The 21,406-nt window shown below is 36.9% G+C and overlaps 1 protein-coding gene across 1 annotated transcript in view; it reads right to left on the minus strand.

Moving 5' to 3' along the window:
- The window catches only part of MBD5 (methyl-CpG binding domain protein 5), a 137,526-nt gene that overhangs the window by 17,435 nt on the left and 98,685 nt on the right, over positions 1 to 21,406 (minus strand). The window contains exons 7-9 of the mRNA XM_040645154.1: positions 13,577 to 14,602; positions 11,746 to 11,954; positions 6,682 to 7,890 (exon numbers count right to left, since the gene is read on the minus strand). Of these exons, the coding sequence (XP_040501088.1) occupies positions 6,682 to 7,890; positions 11,746 to 11,954; positions 13,577 to 14,602 (2,444 nt within the window). The remainder of the gene's footprint in view (positions 1 to 6,681; positions 7,891 to 11,745; positions 11,955 to 13,576; positions 14,603 to 21,406) is intronic.

Genomic DNA, 21,406 nt, shown 5'->3' on the forward strand with positions numbered 1-21,406 from the left:
AATAAATAAATAAATAAATAAATAAATAAATAAATCTGAATAAAATTTTTAACTAAGTAATAGCACAGGTAGCACACAACTTTATTTTTGTTTCTTGGAGGCGGAGGGGCAGAGGGAGAGGGAGAGAGAATCTTAAGCAGACTCCACACCCAGTGTGGAATCTGACACAGGGCTTGATCTCATGACCTTGAGATCATGACCTGAGCTGAAATCAAGAGTTGGACCCTTAACTGACTGAGTCACCCAGGAGCCCCTAAAGGAGCATTACATGCATTTTTCCTTTTTTTTTTTTACAGAGAGATTTGGGGGGGTGGAGAGGGAGTCAGGGAGCAGGCAACTTCAGCTGAAGCCTGAGGAATATAGCCCTGAAGCAATGAGCAAATATGAGGCATTTATTAGGTTCATTATTGTCAAACATTTATTAAACAATAAATATTTTTAAAAATCTTCCACCTAAAAAAGTCCTGCTAACTAAAGTGCCATATTGAAATATCTTTTTAAATGGGAATTAATGATAAATAAATAAAGAGTTGACTCACCTGTGACAGTAAAGGGTGAACCTAATTTTCCATCAATAGTACTCATGGAAAAATTCCCAAAGTGAATCCCATTCTTTTTTTCAAATGAATTAACCAAATACACATTAATGATTTTTGTCCGTGGTGTTATCTGAGGCTCTGTGTGCATGTGTATGTGTGTGTGCTTCCTTTCCTCTTTACTTTGGAAGCAGTGTTTTTAAATAGTAGAAAATTATACCACAGACTAGAGTAAATCTATTCTAAATGTACAACAAATTTCATATTGATCCACCACCCATACATGGAATTAAATGTTTTGGGTAAGCTCCTATTTCTAAAGCAGCACTGTTTAAAGGTTCATGTCAAAAGTATGTACCTGCCTCAGGCCAAACTCCATTTGCTACTACCCATTTGAAAAATGTACCGACGAGCTCAAGAACTTCGTGGGGGTCCAGTTATCTGTAAATGGAGATAGGCCTCCTTTTCCTCTTTAACCTTGTTCAGGGGAAAAAGGTTACAATATTCCACAATTCACTTCAGGGACGTTCACAGTCTTACCTAAGATTTTACTCTGTTTAGTCTTTTTGCTAATATTCACACTTTTGGTTTTACCCAGTTCTTCATAGCTATTATCTTCCAAATTTTGATCAAGCGGTGACTTCATCAGCCTGGCTTCTATCTTGCACATTACTTTTCAAAAACTATTTTCCTCCCTTTTCAGAGAGATTCTGTTGCTACAGAGCATTGATTGTCCCTGCCATCCCACCAGCCACAGTACCACCCAAACACTGTGGTTGGTGATCGGGTATAGAAACAGGAACTCATGCCCAACAGGAATTAAGGAAGGCAAGGACAATATACAAAGCACACTTTCAACAGGAAATTGTAGCACCAAAGAATGTTTAAACATCACAAGAGAGCTCAAACTTTAGTTATACATCCCTAAAATGTGATGGTCAGCTGTCTCTGGTTATGTTTCACACTGTCAAAACGTGTGTGTGAGATACTCACCTGACATATAGAAAGTGTATTGTCCCAAAATAAGTTTGGTTATGAGTTTTAATAATGATGAGTTTTGTCTCATTTGAATGACTGACTATTCAGAGAACTATTTTTATCTCTACCTGTCAAATATAACCACGTGAAAAAAGGCAAAGTGTGATTCTAAAGAGAGAGCACCCTGCCCACTACTTTTAAAAACTTGTCTCCATTTATTCATGTAGGGTTGCACTGAAATGTACAACTTTTCTGGGTAATCAGAGGTCTCTACCTGTCCAGCAACAACCAGTTTCCCTGAGAGAAACATTGGGGTGCCAGCCTAGAAATAAATCCTTTTCTAAATTTGGCTCAAGTCAGAATACACATCGAATGTAAGAGCAATGAAATATGAAGACCAATGGGAAATGTTCAAAAATCATGTCCTAAAAAAAAGAATTGTATTTTTTGATGATCACTCGAGTGTCAATATTTTTAGGCTAGTTTAAGGTCAGAGAGGGCAGATGATAATTACAAAATATACTTTATAAAACAGGGGTACTTTTCCTATTTTTAAGTAATTATTGAAACAAGTACATAAAGATAACCACTTTCCCCCACAGTTGCATTGGCTTAAAATGTTTGCACGTTGGGGTGCCTGGGTGGCTCATTTGGTTAAGCAGCCACTCTTGACTTCAGCTCAGGTCATGATCTCAGGGTCCTGGGATGGAGTCCCGCATCAGGCTCCGCACTCAGGAGGGAGTCTGCTGGAGAATTTCTCTCTCTCTCCCTCTGCCCGTCCTCCCCCCCCCGCCCCGTTAAAATAAATAATCTTAAAAAAAATGTTTGCACTTTATGGTGGATAGGTGTAATGCCAGCGGAAGCCATTTCCCTTTCCAAGAATTCCCTAATACTGTGCCAAGATCTGGCAGTGCATTTCTCTGGCTGCGATGAGGTACTGAACACAGCACTGAGGTCTTATTCTTGGCCACTGAACCTTAACTATAAAGGATTCATGGTTCAGAGAGAAACTTGCATCATGTATTTAGAAAAAATATAAATATCTTTCAGACCATCCTTCATTACAAACTGATAACCAAAGGAAGGAATGTGTTAGAGAGTAAGGAGATACTACTTTTGGAACAGTGTAATACTGGACATATAATTTCTTTAGTGTTTCACAGAGCTTCAATACTGGGACAGTATTCTATAGGGGCGATTCAGCCCGACTTTCCATGGACTGTTCAACATCTTTCCTAATTAATATTGTTGTATGTGTGGGGGTGGGGTAGGAAAGTAAAGGAAGAAAGTCTGAGTTGTATTCTTTAGAAACCTTGTTGGGAGTGGGACTTTCAGGCTCACTGAACAAAGTGCTTGAAAATGCTTCCAAGTAGAACTCCTGCTTGAAATGAACAGCTAATAAAAACTTATAATCAGATATGCCAATTTGTATGTGACGTGCTGAACTTCATTAAAAAATGATTATAAACTATTTCATTCATTAAATATATCCATTATCATCCTCTCACCCTCAACTTGGTTAGTAAATCCTTTATTCGTGGATAATGCATAGGTAAACAATAACTAAACTCAAATTACCACGATTCCAGAGTGGTGCCATCCAAATTAATAAGGTTGTTCAACATAAAAAGAACAGGGGCAAGGAGGCTAATTTTTACTGAGCCTCTTTTGTGTGCTGGATAATCTATTTATGGTATCTCATTTTACTCTTAAAACGTCTTCTGAGTAGGAACTAATATTCCATTCCCACTTGAGAGGTGAAGAGATTGAAGCTCAGGGAGATTAGTACACCTATCCAGGAGCATTTAGGGAACGGACAAAGCTGGGATCAAGCTCACGTGAGAACGTCCAAAGCCCATGCCTCTTTCTGCCACACTCTGAGTTCTCTCTAGTTCTCTGCAGACTGTGTTCATACGGTGTTTGATATTTGAAATAAAACCTCTTAGGAAGCAATCTCCAAAAGTGCAGAACAGGTCTACTGCACTCCTAGTAACGTTGCTACACTTAACACCCTACCAAAGATTAACACGCCTTTCTAAGATCATAAACCGACCAGGTCATTTACTATCACGACAGCTGGCTGACGTATCAACTTAAGGACAACAGGGACATCTCAGCCCCCAGCCAATATCAGTGCTCCAATCACAGCATTGATCTGTCAGTCCAGAGACCACCCATATACCCTAAAAACAAGAGAGGTGCCCACTTACTTTGAATTAGTAACCTGCAATACTGCTAATTCATTACTTTTTTTTTTAATTTTGCCTGCTTCTGAAAAGAATTTGAAGTGTTTTGCTGAGAACAAGGACTGTAACAGAAAATAAATGATAGGTTTGTGCGATGTAGGGGATGGGAGAGATAAGATAATAAATCTATTCTAACACTTGAGTTAACATAGATTTTATCTGGAGGGATCTGACAGAATCTTGGATTAATTTACTTTGTGGAAATGGAAATACTGTGAAAAACTGAGATTCTAAGAAGGTTTAAAATGATAATGTGTAAGAAAATGGTTTACTAAACTTTTTCTTCTGAGATACTACAAAGATAAACACTAGGGGGATGCGGTCCCACATTACACATTAGCAAGGTGGAATTAATTAGATTTTACTATAATAAACAAATTGTTTATGAAGTCAGTCTCTCTCTCTCTCTCTCAACTTTATTAAAATGTCAGCCATTGCCACAGGAAATAGAAGAGAGCCTAATGCACTGCTTACCTTTTTAAAAGCAGAAATCTGATTATTAATGCACAAGACTTTATCCAACATTGCTGAGGACTAAGGGGCTCTATGTAAATAAAATTTACATCATCAATGGTTCATTCAACAGACCGAGAGTACAAATTTTAAAAATGTTTTACTGGAAATCTTTTCAAATAGATCATGCTTTGTCTTACACAGATATTGAACATAGTTTAATTTTTTCTTGATGAACCAGGATTACCAAGACATCAGGCAAAGGCCATCTGGCTTGAAGTCAGACAGACTTGCGTTTGAAATTTCACCTTTTCAGGTCTTATAAATTGAGAACACTGCTTGGTGTGCTGGGCATCATTAAATAAGGTATGAGGAAGCCCATCCTTTGTTTTGTGAACTAGAGAAGAAAAAAGGGTGCTTGTGAAATAGTACTTTGTTCTGTTTTTTTAATATGCAAAAGTGAGGTAGGTCCTGGAAAGACCAGAAGTTTTTAAAAATGTTAAGTGCCCTAGAGCTTTTAAGGCTGTTATACCTTCCTTTTTAATGATAGATAAATATTTCATGTGTTATCATTCATATTTTATTGTATGTTTTCAGTTTTATACCTCTAAATGTGTGCTTTAAATTATTTTTTTTGAATTACTAAAAATATTTTTAGTGTATCATGATATCAAGGTCTTGATAATAAGGTTGTCAGAATGCAAAATTACAATGTCAGATGGTGGGGGGTGAGGGCAATATTTGAGTTGACAGAAACAATTTTATGCTCCCTGTTAGAAATTCATCTATTGTCTACAATAAGGAAGAAGAATCTGGATTTTTTTTAAACACTTCTTGTTGTATAGTGACTGAAAACCAGATGCTTATTGAAGCATCTTAATGAAGCAAAATAAATGTTTCTTGGACTCTCGGATAATGATTTTTTTTAAGTGTATCTCCCCAAACATCAGTGAGTAACTCAATCCCAGGAGTTTGCAAACACAGACTAATCAGAAGATTAGGACCATTGTTTAATGTGAAATGTGTTAAAAGTACATGCTTTTATTCTCCGGAGGACATAAAAAGATATTTAGACAAGGCATTTAGGACAGGAAGAATGTTTCCAGGAAAGGGAGGCCATAATCTTTTCTTTCGTTAAGCTTTCTGTAAAATGGCACTTAAAAAAGACTTGGTTTCATTTGCACAGAGATTGTAAAACAATTCAGTGTCTACATCTTATATTTGGAGCAGTCCATTTATATCATAAAAGACCAATTTTGCTGTTTCTAATTACTTTTTGAATAAACTGTCAAAAATATTTAGGTTTATCAACCTAAAGAATGTTTTGTCTCGTCTCAGAGAGATTAGAGAATAAAATGTTTTGTCAATAGGGGTATGGAATTCATTTTCTTATCAAACGTAGAAACACTATGCCCAGAGCGTCTCCTGACAAGTATATATTAGGCATTATAAGCAAAGGGTTTAAGGACCTCCTGGTCATTTGGAGAAAGACAATCTTTTTATTGTGCTGGCAAAAATGTTTTTGGTTTCCTGCCATTAAACCTAAGTGCCAGTAGAAGTTTGAACAGAGTTGAAATAGCTTTATATAATATACTCTTTAAGAGAATCACGTATATTTGTATGAGTAATTTTTATTTCCTAAGGAGATGAAAAATTATGTTTCCTCATCATATGTGCGGAATGTGCATAATTATCTCCTCCTGGTCAGATATAAATTTTTCTACCTGCTTTAAACATTTTGCATATTTCTCACCTAGTGAGACAATTCTACCAATTGTGAAGGGGGGGAAAACCCAGAAGACCCCTACTAATTTCTTCTAAATTGAATGGTAGTTTCATGGAGAAGTTTTCATTTAATTTATATGATCAGATTGCGTTAAGTAGAACCAGACTGTGGGGTTAAACATTTCCATATGTTATAAAGGCTGAGAACTTTTCCTGAAAGGAGACACCATTCTGAACACAGACGTTACCTGCTGCTTCCAGAAATGGCTGCAATTGCACCGGGTTTTACCCTTTCCTCAGCTCTACGTGTCCCGTGTGAGCACATGGGGGAGACGCTGTCCCCCAGCACTTCCTGTTGCCCTACCTTTGCCACAATTCTGGACTCCAAAGGCCACCAGATTTTTCCCCAATCCTTGCCACTTGCCTTCATCCTCTGTGTATGGAATTAAGAGTTAGATACATGCAGGGAAGGAAGGCAGAATTAACAAAATTCTGGAAATCTGGTTCCTGGGTCAGAGGTCCTAGTGGGATCTACAAATGCTTCACAACTCACCCCTTGATATGACATTTTGTTGACTATAACCATCCCCTCTTCATTTTATGCTCCAGAAGTTTGTGAGACCTCAAAGAGTCATGAAGAATCCTAATTTCAAATCCAAAGAATCCAAAGTGATGATAACAAAAAATAACAATTGATATCTGAACAAAGGTTAGTATTTGACAATGGATAAAGATTGGTATACCTTCCCTTCCTCGGGGCTTTGTTGACATGAATTGTGAACGTCGTCTTCTCTTACTAATTTTCCAGGCCAAGAAGTAAGTCCTTTGATTTGGCCCCAGACCAAGTCGCCAACGTTGAACGTCCTTGGCCTATAATGTATCAACTCATTTGAAGAAGGGGAATCTGGATTCCTTAGGTCATCTTCACTACTAATGCTTTTAGCATCTGAAGGGCTAGGCACACACCCATTAATGCTTTTGGCATTAAAGTCTCCATTGTAATGGATGTAGTCTTTGACTAGAGAACTTTCCAAACTATTTGAGGAGCTTGGAGACTGCTCCTCTAGGACCAGGTCTTGCCTTGTGGTGCTCAGCAGCTCTCCAAAGCCTCGACTCTGTCGAGGTCTGTTCCCATTAATGTGTGCACATCTTTCCACAGTGTTCTCTAGTCTCTCCTTAAAACTCATCATAGTTCTTTTGTAGTTATTATACCTGAAATTTTCCTCCAGAATTTTATCCCCTTGACAGTTTCTTGGTGGTAACAGTACTGGGTGCTGTTCCCCAGGAAGAAATGGCAGTGTAGAGACATTGTTGGACCTCTCGTGACAAGGACTACTGTGGATATGGCCTGGATGATCTAAAAATTCCTCACACTTCCACCTGTTTCGCTCCCCTCCAGGGCTTTGCTCCCCATCCCACTGTTTTTTGGATGTGTGGCAACTTGCTGACTTGAAATATTCAAACCCATCTCCTTCATTTGAGTTTTTCCCATGGTCCAGATTCCTGGGCAGCCGAGCCCCTCTTGCATTCCTCAGCCTACCGTCATGATCGACACTGCCCATGTTTCGTCCATGAATGACCGCACTGACAGCACTGGGGAGACTTAATGGGTCACCAATCGAGGCAGTGAAGGCACTCATGGCACTCAGAGCTGGAATGGGGCTGATCTGAGTTGTACTGTTGACTGCAGTGGTAATGACAACCTGCATTCCTTTGCTGGCTGCATCAACAACTGCTTTGTAAATGGCGTCCACAGAAGCATCACCTTGGCCACCCATGATGAGGCCATCCTTCACCTGCTGACCAAGAGATGGGTCAATCCTCGGTTGCAACTCACAAGATGTATCCTGGAAATGTGGAAGTGTAGTGTTTGGATTCTCAGGAAGTGCTGTGAGCCCCGGCTGAGTGCTTATTCTTTTGTTTAGGAGAGCTGCATCTTCCTGCATTCTCACCTTGAAGAAACAGACAGGAAGCAGTGAGAGAGAGAAAAGTTTTTAAAGACCTCAAGGAGAAAGACCATAATTCTAAGATTTCCTGAAAGGCAAACAAGTATAACAAGGAGAGAAATATAAAGAAAAGACAAGGCTCAAAATGGAATAAAAATTCACTCTGCATAGAAAAGTTTGTGTCTTGATTATATTTGGGTAGTTTCTTTAGTTGAAATCATTTCACAGATTTTTTTTTAAAGAAGTCATCATTGGGGCACCTGGGTGGCTCAGTCAGTTGAGTGTCGGACTCTTGGTTTTGGCTCAGGTGCTGATCCTCGGGTCTTAAGATCAAGCCCCTGGTCAGGGCTCTGTGCTCAATGGGGAGCATGCTTCTCTCCTTCTCCCTCTCCCCCCCCTCCCCGGCTCATGTACTCTCTCCTTTCTCTCTAAAATAAATAAATCTTTTTAAAAAATAAAAATTGCATGGAGCACTGGGTGTTATACGCAAACAATGAATCATGGAACACTACATCAAAAACTAATGATGTACTGTATGGTGACTAACATAACATAATAAAATAAAAACAAATTTTTTAAATTAAAAAAGTAAGGGGCGCCTGGGTGGCTCAGTCATTAAGTGTCTGCCTTCAGCTCAGGGCGTGATCCCAGGGTCCTCGGGTCGAGCTCCGCATTGGGTTCCTCCACTGGGAGCCTGCTTCTTCCTCTCCCACTCCCCCTGCTTGTGTTCCCTCTCTCACTGGCTGTCTCTCTCTCTCTGTCAAACAAATAAATAAAATCTTTATATATATATATATATATATATAAATAAATTTAAAAAGTAAATAAAAAATAAAAATAAAAGATGCATTTCTAAAAAAATAAATAAGTAGATAGATAGATAGATAGATAGATAAATAAATAAATAAATAACCCATCATTACCAAACATTCTCTAGAAAAGTTAAAGTTGAGGTGGTTGGACACAACTGTTTTCAGGTAATGACTCCACATATTTAAGTGTCATTACAGGTTTTGCAACTTGGGAATCAAAGAGAGAAACAAGTCAGTCACCAGCACTGCTCAAATTACAATGGGAACCAAATTTTGAAAAGGAGTTCTAACTCACTGATATTTCTACTGAAATACAACATAAGCTAAAAGAAAATTCTCTCTCTCTCTATTTCTACACTCTTTTCTTAACAATAAAATATTTCTGATATGACACTGTATTTTGGAGACTTCAGATAGAATAGTGACACCTACTCTTTAATCTTACCAGGCTACTGACTGGGGGACACCCCCATGCTGTCAGCAGTGACAATGGCTCGCTACAGAAATGATTCTTAATTGGGAAGGGAGGGAATGCCCGGCAGGTAAGAATATTAATGCTCAGACAGGAAGGATGAATGTAGTTTGAAAAAGTCCCCAAGGTTATTCTAATCGCACCAACGTCACCTAAAAATTGCTGCTCCAGATGCTTGCTACTTTGGATTTTCCCCTCAATGATTTCTCCCTTGTCTTTGCATCCTTTCCCACTAAACCAGAACCTGGGATCCATCAGTGTATCAACTACTCTCTTGTTATTCTCTCCCTGTCTACACCTACCAGATAAAATCTCAATCTGGGATCAATTTAACTGCCTGCTTATCTATATCCACAGTGAGAATGCTGAGTATCTGTCTAGGAACTTAGGGCTTTCAACTACCGCTGGGGGCTTCTTGTTTCCATCAGTCTGATGATCCGCTAGTTAGGTACCATTCTGCTTCACAACAATTCAAATCTTTATCCACTTCTTCAAGCTGGCTGTTCCACCATCTCTAGCACCATTCTTAGTGGATAACTTCACTTAACAGAGAAAATGGAATTGGTAGGTTAAGAATTCTCCTAGTTCTTATACTCCGCTACTCCCTACCCCTCACAGCACATACTTCTCTGCAACTATACATGCCCCAAACCCTGCCCTGCTTCCCAGTGTAAGAGGAGCCTCTTCTGCGTTCTCAGGAAAGACCTCCATTTGTGCTCTGCATCCCAAGGCACTCCTCAGGGATTTTGCCTCATCTGTTATCCCTTCTCTTCATTATGTTCAATCTTTTCCACTCCGCCCCCCCCCCTTGGCTCTTCCCTTTAGCATACAACCATGTGCATAGCTTCCATATTTTAAAAGTTTTCTTCAACTTATGTCTGCCTTGGGGAACCATCCTTTTACTCTTATGTTCTTCATAGTTAAGTTTTTGAAAGAGTAATCCACACTCTTTAATTCCTAATCTTTTCATCCTTCCATCCATTGCCATCTGTGCTGTGCTCCTACCACTCCACCAGAACTGCGTTCTACCATCACTGGTGATGTCCTAAATCTAGGGGATTCTCTTCAGGCTTGATCTACTTGTTTGAGATTCTCAGTGACATGGCTGAGCACTTTCTCTTCCCTTCTAAATTATTTTATTACACAAGATGTATCTATGGTCAAAAAAGATAAAAATGTTCTTTACCACTGCTCCCCACCCAAACCTGACTTTCTCATCCCACTCCGATTCCATTTCCTTTCTCAGAAGTAATCAGTGCTGGAGTGCATCCTTGCAGACTCTTATATTTAATACATTAAGGTGTGTAGGTATATATCTAGTTTTCTTTTCTTCCTCTTTGCCATAAAGGGTATAGTATTTTACTATTGTTCTATAATAACATAGTATTACAGTCTTGCATTCTTGTGGATCTTTCCGTATCAGTTATGTAAATCTACCTAAACGTTTTAAACTACTAAAAAGACAGATATATCACAATATATTTATTTCCAGACTGATGGACACTTAAGAGGTTTCTAATTTTTGCCACCACAAATCATGTTGTAATGAACATTCTAGCATGTGCCCTTTTGTTCACATTGGAAGATTTCTCTAAAATAGATACAAAGACATTGAACTTCTGCATCAAAGGATATGTATATTTAAAAACCTGATAAACTATCAAATTAACCTCCAAAAGAACTGTATCGGCATACAATCAGACCAACGATATTTCTAAAAGAATCCATTTCCACACACCACTGTCAGCAAGGGATATCAATCAATCTGATGGACACATTAGTGTTGTAATTTGTATAACTCTGATTACTCTTTTCATATGTTCATTAATAATTTATTTTTCATTTTCTGTGAATTTTCTGTTCATATCTTTTGCTCGTTTTTCTAATCAATTATCTTTTTTCTTCTTGATTTGTAGGAGCTTTTTTTTCTATAATGAATGTCAATTATTTGCCATTATTATGCAAGTATTTTCTGCCAAGTGCCACTTGTCTTTAAGTTCATTTAGAATACCCTTATCATACAGAGATTTTAAAGTTTTATATATTCAACCCTATTACTTCTTTCTTTTTGACTTCTTGATTTTCTGTCTTACTGAAAGAAACATCTCTACCTCAAGATTATTTAAAAAATAATTCAATATTTTCTTTTTATATTTATTAAGTGTTACTCTTTCCATCTCCTTAATCTATCAGGAATGTATTCAGCTTGTAGAACCAAAGGAAGACTAAGTGGTTGAAGCCAGGGAGGGTGGTAAGGGCTGGGGCTGGCAAGTGAGGCTGAGCCAGCAGGTGAAAGATGTGGATTTCAATCATAAGAGCCATGGGAACCATGAAAGGTTTTAAGAGGACCATATGATCAGCTTTTACTATCAGCTCCAAAAGGACCACTGAGATGCCTAAGACAAAATAACCTTCACGAAAAGACTGGAATGTTTAACAACACTCATTATTGGGAAATAATAGTGGGTGGAGATGAGAGGGCACATGACCTTCTGCTCCTATCTTTTCCCCACAGTTAAGTGTTTTAACAGACCTAGACATTGTTTGCTATTGGAGGAACCCAGGGAAGGAGAGTACCTGAAAGTTCTGAAACAGACAAGCCATGGGGTTACTGTTAGCCGTGCAAGGAATTGTGGGCTGTCCTTGAAATGCCTGCAGGTTCTGGTACCCCTGAAGAAGTTGCTGCTGCTGCTGATTTGGAGGAAACATCTGATTGTTGTTTAACAGCGACTGCAGATGAGTCAGTTGATGGTTATTCAAAGTATTGTTTATTGAGGACATGTCACCTATAGTTTGAAAAGACATAAAATGTAAGTCAATGTGACTCTTTGGAGATCCTATGCCTATCTTTGTACCTGAGGATTCCTGAAACAAAAACTGAAAACTAGACCTGACATGGTCATCCTTTTCTCTTTTTCTCCTCAAGGTCTTACTAAGTGGTAAATAAAGAGGAGTTTTATTACTTAATTTTATTTATCATAATTACTTTTTTATTTTATATCCTGGAGACACTACTTAGTCTTTGCTCTATTAGCCAATCCCTATACATTGAGCTTCAGTGTTATATAATTCCTTAAAATCACTTTTGTTAGAGCACTTGAAACTAAAGGTTGAAATTAGTCCTAAAATGTTTCAGTAATCATAAGTCTTTGAGCAAATTATTAAAACGAGTGGGTCTGAATAGGCATTATTTACCAAATTTAGTTCTCAAGCCACAGTCATCAATAAATACCACCAAATAAAATCAGATTTGGCCTAGAAACACATATTTCGTTTTTAAGTAAAAGGTTGGTCACCTAAAATTAAAATTGTAAAGAAAGCTAACAATACAAAAGAATTCATTGTCATAATCATTAAAAAAATGTTATACAATCAGATGGGATTAGTTAATAACTAAGTTTATACTCAGAGTTCATGTTTAACTTGTTTGGAAATTACACTGAAATGATCTTGAAGACAATGTCGTTGAAATTGTCTTGTAACTTGAGATATGTAAATATGTAATGCTTTTTAAATCATTTAACTGTGATTTCAATGCCAAATAGAACTAATAAGCTATAGCAACTAGGAAACTATAAAATAACTGTATTATAAAGGTGTCCATAAAATCTAGAAATACATTATTACTAATTTTTATGTACTGAAGATGCCCTTGTGGCAATATCATGTGTATTTGCCTGTTTCCAGACTTCATGGACACCATTTCTGTTCTTAATATTATAGTTACCTGCATGAGTCAGTTAGATATACTTGACACTATTTTCTAACTTTTTTGTGATAGAATAATCTACATGAAGGATTTTGTTTTTAAGCCACAAAGTTCTAAAGAATTATACTGAGGAACTCTATCAGCAGCTATTGAGACTGTCTGTTTCTCTGAACTTGGGCAAAGTTTATCTTTGAATGTTTTTATGCCTTGTTTCTTATTTTGCCAGATAAACATTTAGTTTTGTTTATTTAGGGGTCACCTGGAAAAAACACTTCCTCTAGCTCTTTCCATCCACAGTGCAGCTGCTCATACTAACCCTGTGATGCCACACCAACTAAAATTCAAATAAAAGTTACTTTAAAGATGGACCTGTGCTTTATTGTTTGAAAAATAAGACTCTACTTGGCTTAAGAGAATGAAAGGTAGGTTAGGTTTAAGTGGCATCAGAATTAGAAGATCAGAGAAAGCAGATTAAAATGATATTTAGTCCTGCTAGAATAGGGGAAAAGGAAAAAGTCATTTTCAAGTTTGTATAACTATGGATGTGTGTGGGTGTTATTATATTTAGTTCCTTAAGCAAGCTGTGACATAACAAAAACATTTTTAAAAATAGTGTGACAAAATGGAGTTTTTAAAAAGGAGAAAATAGAATTAGAAAAACGTTTCTTTTGTAAAAATTTGTGAAAAAATTTAACTTACCAAGCAGACCTGTCCCCAGTAGAGGGTTAAGTAGCTGTGGCACCACAGAGTTACTGTTGAGTTTAGCTGGACCAGGTGTATTCCCAGCATTATTAGATATATTCAGCAATGTTTCTGCCATTGACACCACTGCTGTCCCACCAAGTGTTGAGACAGTCAGTGCTGCCACTGCTGATGATGTAGTGGTTGTGGTAGTGGTTGCCTGGGAGGAAGTTGCTATGGAAACCTCTGGATGATTAGCGGTGTTGGCCAATGCTGAGTTCAGGACACCTCCCAACAGCTGGGGATTCAAGGCCATTAATCCTGAGGCCCCAGTGACAGCTGGGAGGAACAGGGGGTTAAAAGTAGTGTCACTGCCTGTAAAGCTTGGTAAAGGGTTCCCCAGGGGGCTGGTTAAAAGGGTCTCAGCTCGGCTGTTCTCTGACTGATTGCTTGGCAAATGGTCTGGTGGGGCTGTCATCTGTGTTAATGAGGGTAAAGGGGTATTTTGCTGTTGCAAAAGATCTGAGATGGTCAGATTGAAAGATGGCAGGGGAAGCATGGCAGCTGCTTGGGCTTGGTTCTGAAGCAGGGCTGCTAAGAGCTGAAAGTGAACAGGCTGCAATACCTGCCCATCCATGTCACCGGAGAGAAAAGCTAAAGCAGCGTTTACATTCGGGTTGAGAAAACCTAAAGGGTGGAGGTTGATCTCAGACTTGCCTTCTCCTGCTGAAGGCTGGAGGATATTTAATAGATTCTGGTTTAGGAGATGCTGTTGATTCACTGGCAAAGAGATAGGTAGAGAACTGAGGAGGCTGGGGTTCAAGGGGTGTGGAAGATGGTTGTTTGAAGTGCTGTTGGATGGAAAATGAAGTGCGTGCTCCTGGCCAACATAAGGAAAATCACTCCCAATAGGCAGCTGACTCTGCAGTGGGTTTCCAGCTGCGGTGGTAACTATGACGCCATCTTGAAGAACAGATGTTGTCTTTGTGATGGCAGGGTGGTTGGTGCCAGCTATGGCTATGGAGGATGATGGTCCTGAACCGCCTACAGTGAAGAAGGAAAAAAACCAAACCACTTATTAATTATGGATGTTAAGCAAGACGACTCCATTAAAATACATTCAGATACATTTCAATCAATTCGTTACATGTCACCTTTGAGGATTTAATTCAGAATAATTGTAATCAGAGATGAGTTGGGATCTGTTAAAACTTAAGTTTAACTTTATACTTCCTAATCTGCTTTGAAAATACATATATTGAAGAAATTTAGAAATATTAAAAAATATAAAGAAATAGTTGTTTCTAACAAATAGCTTGTTTTTCACAAGCTCGACAAAGTGAGGATAGAGGAATCTATGCTGTAGTTCATTTAATTGGCTAGATAAGGGTAACAAGACTTTATTTTTCAAAATATTTTTTTTATTTAAGAAGGTTTTGGTCTTTATTTATAATACTACCACTTGCTTTTAGTGGAAAAAAAAAAAGCCTAGAATATGCATGAGAGTACAAAACAGAAAATAAAAAATACCTATGAAGATAACTGTTAATATGTTAGTGTATAGTTCTCCAGCTTTTCCCACCTGTATGTTTATACATATGCAGACATATATACACATATATACACATGGAATCATGCTGTTTTGTAACTTTTTTAGCAAAATGTTTTGAATATCTTTCCATGTTAACTCATGTTAGCTTCAGAGCCACTTTACTACCATCATTTATCAATATACCAAAATTCAATCAATCCACAGTTGTGGATATTTGATTGTTTATGATCAAATTACATTTACTATTGTAAGCAACACTATGATAAACATTCTTATTAGCTCATCTTTGCCAATATGCTCAATTATTTTCTAAGGATAAATGATTAAAGGTGGAATTCCAGGGGTAAAAGGGTTTGTGTATTTTTAAAGCTTTGGATACATATTGTCAAATCTCCTTACAGCAAAGTTGATCAATGCACATTCCATTTACATTTTTATAAACAGTGTATGGCAGTGCTCATTTCTCACCAACACTGTATTTTATCATTATTTTTTAATCTTTGTCACTCTGATAGCATAAAGATACTCTGTACTTAGGATTCCTTAAATCAGACCAAACGCTACCATCCAAATCGCATTCTTAATCTTGAAAGTCTTACGCCAGAGATGAAAATTCAAGGAACTTAACATTTAAAAACAAACTTTCAGTTGTTTATTATAATGGTTTCAGCTGTTCTCAATCCAAGCTGCACAACAGAATTACTACCTGGAGAATTTTAAACAAACAAAAACAATGCCTGGGCCCTGTCCCAGAGCAGTTGAAAACTCATCGCCCAGGGGTACAGCCTGAGCAGTAGTATTCTTTGAAATCACCCCTGGTGATCCAGATGCACAAGGGATGGAGTGGGAAAATCACATTCTGTTGAAAAGGAACCTACAATCAATTTTTTCATAAGAGGACTTTCCCTAAAGAGATGCATTCTGTAATATATGCATTCAGCAAATACTGTTACAGGCTTATGCATTTAATTTTATTTTAAACATGTATATGCCATAATGAACGACATCAGTGTTTTTGAAACTCTAAAGTAATTCAAACACTGTACTGCTGTGCTATGCCGTAAGAAACTTTATATTTGACCATGTTACCCTTGAGGCCTGTCCAAATACAAACACACAGAAATGTTTCCATAGTCATAGTAGTATCACAGATATAATTTTATATTCTTCTTGTTTTCTTCTAACAGAGTAACACCAGAATTTTTCCTTTTTGATATACAGACAGTTGTATTAATCTTTTTAGCCTTGTAGCAGACGGATTGACCATATTTACTGAACCATCTTGATAAAGTTTGGCATTTATATTTTCATGTTTTCATCGTTATATGTAACACAGGGATGAACATCTTCCTGCATATGATACTTTGCTTCCTTTGAATCTTTCCTCAGGAAAAACTGGTATAATGGCATGATTATTGCGAGAACCAAAAATAGGTAAGTGAAAGGCTTGTAATGTGTCAAAGTCTATACAAATAAAAGGAGCTATCAGTGTCAGCATTACTATTTACATTAGTAGTTGAAGTTAGTAGTGGTGATGTAGTAATAGTAGTAAGTATACATCAGTATATCCAACACACCTTCTAGAATCTCTCTATATTGCACGACTTTGCAATTTTTCCTGGCTGTCATGTCTGTTTTTTTAAGTTCTCAGTGTTTCATTTAAAGAATGATTAAAAAAAAAAAGCTCTGCTTAAAAATATATAAATATTTATAAAATATTATCACGAAACAATGACTCTGTTCACAAAGAGTAGAGTAAGAACATTTCGAAAGCTGAAGTAGGCATATGGTGTACAATTCTTTAAATGTTAATTCAGATTTGTAATAAAACAATCAACACCTTAAACATTTCATTGCTTCTGAAAGCTTGCTGCTATTTCCATAAATAGGCAGTATGCTTTATTTGCATTTGGAAACCATCTTTTTTAAACAAGCTAATAACAACTCTTATTTACTGGTAATCGCTGTCTGTGGCCTTTTTCCTATCTGTTAACCAACAATGACACATTTAAATGTACAGATCACCATTCCTCTAACCACAGTCAGATCACAAATTTTCAAAATACTTTAGCAAGGCTTTATAGATGTAGGGTTTCCTTAGAGGTTTCTATTATTAATATTTTTGTGTTTTTTTGGTAAGAGAGAAGCATCCATATTTAGGATACAAGAAAGTAAACATTTGGGGACATTATTCTAAAAGCTCTCTATCTAAATATTCTTGAGGAATGACAATAAAGAAATATGGTTACTCTGTGTATTTTTGTATTACAAACAAGAAGGTGGTGAACACCACATGCTTCTTAAGGGTAACATGTAAAACAAGGCCTATTTTTTATTTTCCCTAATTTTCAATAACAAACAGGAATGTTCTGCTGAACAAAAGGATAGAAATGGTAATATAAAACAACAACAACAAAAACAGCATGCTACCCTTTTCTCGCAGAAGTCAGAGTTTAGGAAAAGGGATAAACACACAAATCTCCCTGTCTTTCTTTTTCCTTTCTCAAATACACACATATTGAGAGCTTATATGAATCAGGAAATTTTAAAGCTCTGTTCATATAGCTAGTGTAACTATAATGCAATATGCTAGGAGATTTGACAGGTATATAGCAAGAGGACAATTGTAAAACTGAAGGTGTTAGGGTAAACTAAGCAAGTGGTAACATTAGATTGGGGATTTGAGAATGGAAAAGGAGATAGAAAGGGCTTCCAAGTAGAAATAAGGCCATTAGAAAAAAAGACAAGGAGATAATAAAGTGCATAGAGGTACGTACCCTGAAAACAAAGACATGTGACTGAAAATATTGTATGCTGCCTTTCCATACCCCCCTACCCTCCCACCATGCTTAAACCTGCTGCCTTAAACAAGCAGCACAAAAATTCAAAAATCATCTTTGTAAACCATTAAAGGCAAGGATCACCTCTTATTTCCAAGACCTAACACGGTCTCTAACACTTAGTTGGCATTCCAAAAATGTTGGTTGAATGAATCTATTAAGATCATAAAACCTGCATTCAACTTCTAGAAATCAGAGCTTTTGATGCTGTGTGTGTAGCATATATGTATGGGAAGTAAGGAAGAGCATACCACCCATTTGCGGAGAAAGTGAAAGGTGACTCTCCAGTATTGGTCCAAAGCCAGGAGATAACGGAAAGGAAAGGAGATGCCTAGATGAGGACAAGTTACTTTAGACTCTTGCGTGTTCCAGGGAGTTAAATTCCCCTCATAGAGGAAAAGGTCCATCTCCAAGTACTCTTGAGTTCTTCAAGTCACTCAGTAATGCTTGTGCTCATCCAAAGAGGACCTTGAATTTTAATATCAGACCAAAATTGGAGCTTGCTTATTTTTGAACCACTTAATCTTGAATAGGCACTCTCTGGCAAAACTACTTCATAGTTCTGCATAAAAACCATATGGTCTCTTCAAGCATGTGGAGAAAAATGTTTTCTTAAAGCTGAAATTTTTTTTTTTCCAGCCAAAATGTTCTGTGCTTAAACTAATGAAAGGGACAGTTGCTAAGTTTTTTTTTTTTTTTAAACAAACTATTCACTAAATATTTAGTAGTTAAACAACTAAAAGGCAGCTGGAGCCTGGAACAAGTTAGTAAGCTGAAGAAGTCCTTTAATTGGAAAAAATGATTATTTTACACCAGCCAGCAGCACCATGAACTGGTATAATTTTTCTTTCTCATTGTCTCTGTTGCTTTTAATGAAGTAGGAGATAAGACTGGAAAGCCACCCAAATAACTTTCCTGGTGCAAGATCACGTGCCTAGACACCCAATCAGAGATTGAGATAAACCAGGACAATCAGGAAACGGCAGTGGTAGCTTGCCCAGTGGGGTAGATTTCTAGATATAAACAGTACTCTTTCTCCCCACATGTAATTTATGATGTGTGTGAGTGTATATGTGAATGTACATACTGAAATAATACCAGTAAATTTTTTAAAAGGATTTTTAAAGGATATTTTCCTACGATTACTAGTTTCATTCTTCAGATTTTTTTCTGCCTTGTTTAAAAAAATCTGATTTTTAAAACAAAGGTAATGTCTATCCCTTTAGATTTATTTCTCTTGTCACTGATATTCTTTAAAAAAACTCATTGTTTATATTATGCTAAACTCTTCTATGGTTGGCTCTTAAGTATTAATATTGTTGTACACATCTTTGGATGTGCACAGAGATGGCAAATGGACAAATAATGTTTTTTTAAAATGTCATTATATCAGTTCGATCTATATTTCCAATTTAGAATAAATATTACTTTATGTTAGAAAACTTTTCCTTAGTTAATATGCCCAAATACTGATTTTTATCCATAAAAAATTCAAGAACTAAGAAATGAGTCATATAAAAGATATGCTTTCACCATTTGACCTTTATCATTTGCTTTGGCAAGTGTACTTTAAATGCAAACAAGGTCAATGGTAATCCTTAATAAAAATGAATGCTTGTAGAAGCAAGAGAAAACATCATGCCTTAGTGAGTCTAATAAATATAATTCACTTTTCAATCCCATGGAAATGGTAAAATTTTCTCCTCTATATTTAAAGGATTGATTTAAAGAAAGATAGAAAGATAACTTGTATGACAAGTCTAGATCTTCCAACAAGACATTATTTTAATGGCATGGTATATGTATTTACAAAAATACATCAATTTCTACCCTCATGCTTTGGATCCTGATATAAATTCCTAGCATTTCTTTACCAGAAGTAGGCAGGAAGATCTAGGGACTAGTGGCTATTTGTTCCCTAAAAGGAAGGGAGGGAGGAGCCCCAAACCAAAGCACTCAGAAGAGAAGAGGGGGAGGGGATTGATGGCAGCATCTAAAGAAATGCTCTCCACCCTTAACAGGGCGAACCCCCTGGGAAGGAGGAAAACCAGTGGAAGGGATGCAGCTTGAATATTGGAATATGTTTGAGTCATCATCAAGATCAGTCTTGTGATGGTAATGGACTCAGCAAAAAAAAAAAAAAAAAGAAAGAAAGAAAAATAGAGAGATGCGATTTTTTTTTTTTTTTGGTTACTGATCATTTCTGATTCCTTTCTTAACACATAGAATCACTCTGAAAACTGTTAGAATAAATGCAAAAATGCTTGAGATTTTCCATCGTTTACTCAAGTAACAAAGTTTTGGGTTTTCTTACAAATGCTTTCTATCACATTTTATAAAATATTTATTGTAAGGAAACAAATATTGAGAAATGAGGTTAAGTCCCTTGCTTGGTGGGATTTCTGCTCTCTGAATATGCGGGTACAGTCATGGTTAAAAGGCTTCAATATTCCATTCAGAAGTTCCATCTCCTTATTTTGTTTAATGAGCAGAGCAAACTGAGTTTCTGAGTTGTAAATACAATTAACTTTGTATTCTTCTATTTTGTATACTACTTTATCTGTAATGCTAAAACAGTGCTTAGCACATAATAGGTGCTCAATAAATATTTGCTGAGTTAATTACCTCAGGAATATTCTAAGACAGTTTAGGCTTATTTGGGGCTGCAAAACCAATTTAGCATGCCCCAGCCATTATATTTTGATAAATGAAATCGAAAAATAAAAGCATACATTGTATAACTAGGGTATTATTTTGTGCAAACTGTTCCATTAGTGGGTGATAAAGTCATTTCAGTGGGTCATGACTGTCTTAGAGGAAAAAAAAAATAGAGTAAGATAGGATAAGACAGGATGGGATCAAAAAGATCAGAGTGCATCACATATGATACAAGTTTTTTAAAAGAAACTTTTGTTATACATTAAAAACATATCTCTAGTGGATTATAATGCAACTTAATTTCTCACTGTAGGAAGAAGTACGAAAAGGTTGAAAAGCACTGCTTTAGAACCAGGCCTCTGAGTTGCTCAACTTTGTGGGGAATGGTCTATGGAGTTGTGCTCCAGGAAGCATGTTTATCAGGCTATCTAGTGTGAGAGGTGTCCCCGTGGAGTTGTGCAGCACAAGAGTCCTGCTCTAGGGTCTCTACGATAAATATGCTCCCTTATACCTGTACCCATGGGTCTTGGACAGATACTCGGAGCAGCTCTCCCCCAAAAGTACCTCAGCAACTCCTTCAGACTTCTGTTGTTTAGTTCCATTTTTAATCTGTAAGAAGGTGAGTTGTTAGTTTGAATTTTCAAGAAGTATAATTCTTACAATAATTTTTACTCTACTCTTTGCTTGATTGGCATTAATGTTCTTTGATATAAGTTCCTATAAAGGAAGAACTCTATGATTTGATTTATTTAGTACTATATGCATGTGGAAATGAAATCTATTTTGATGATACCATAG

Source organism: Ursus maritimus, unplaced genomic scaffold, assembly GCF_017311325.1.
Source record: "Ursus maritimus isolate PB19 unplaced genomic scaffold, ASM1731132v1 scaffold_1, whole genome shotgun sequence".
Taxonomy (NCBI): domain Eukaryota; kingdom Metazoa; phylum Chordata; class Mammalia; order Carnivora; family Ursidae; genus Ursus; species Ursus maritimus.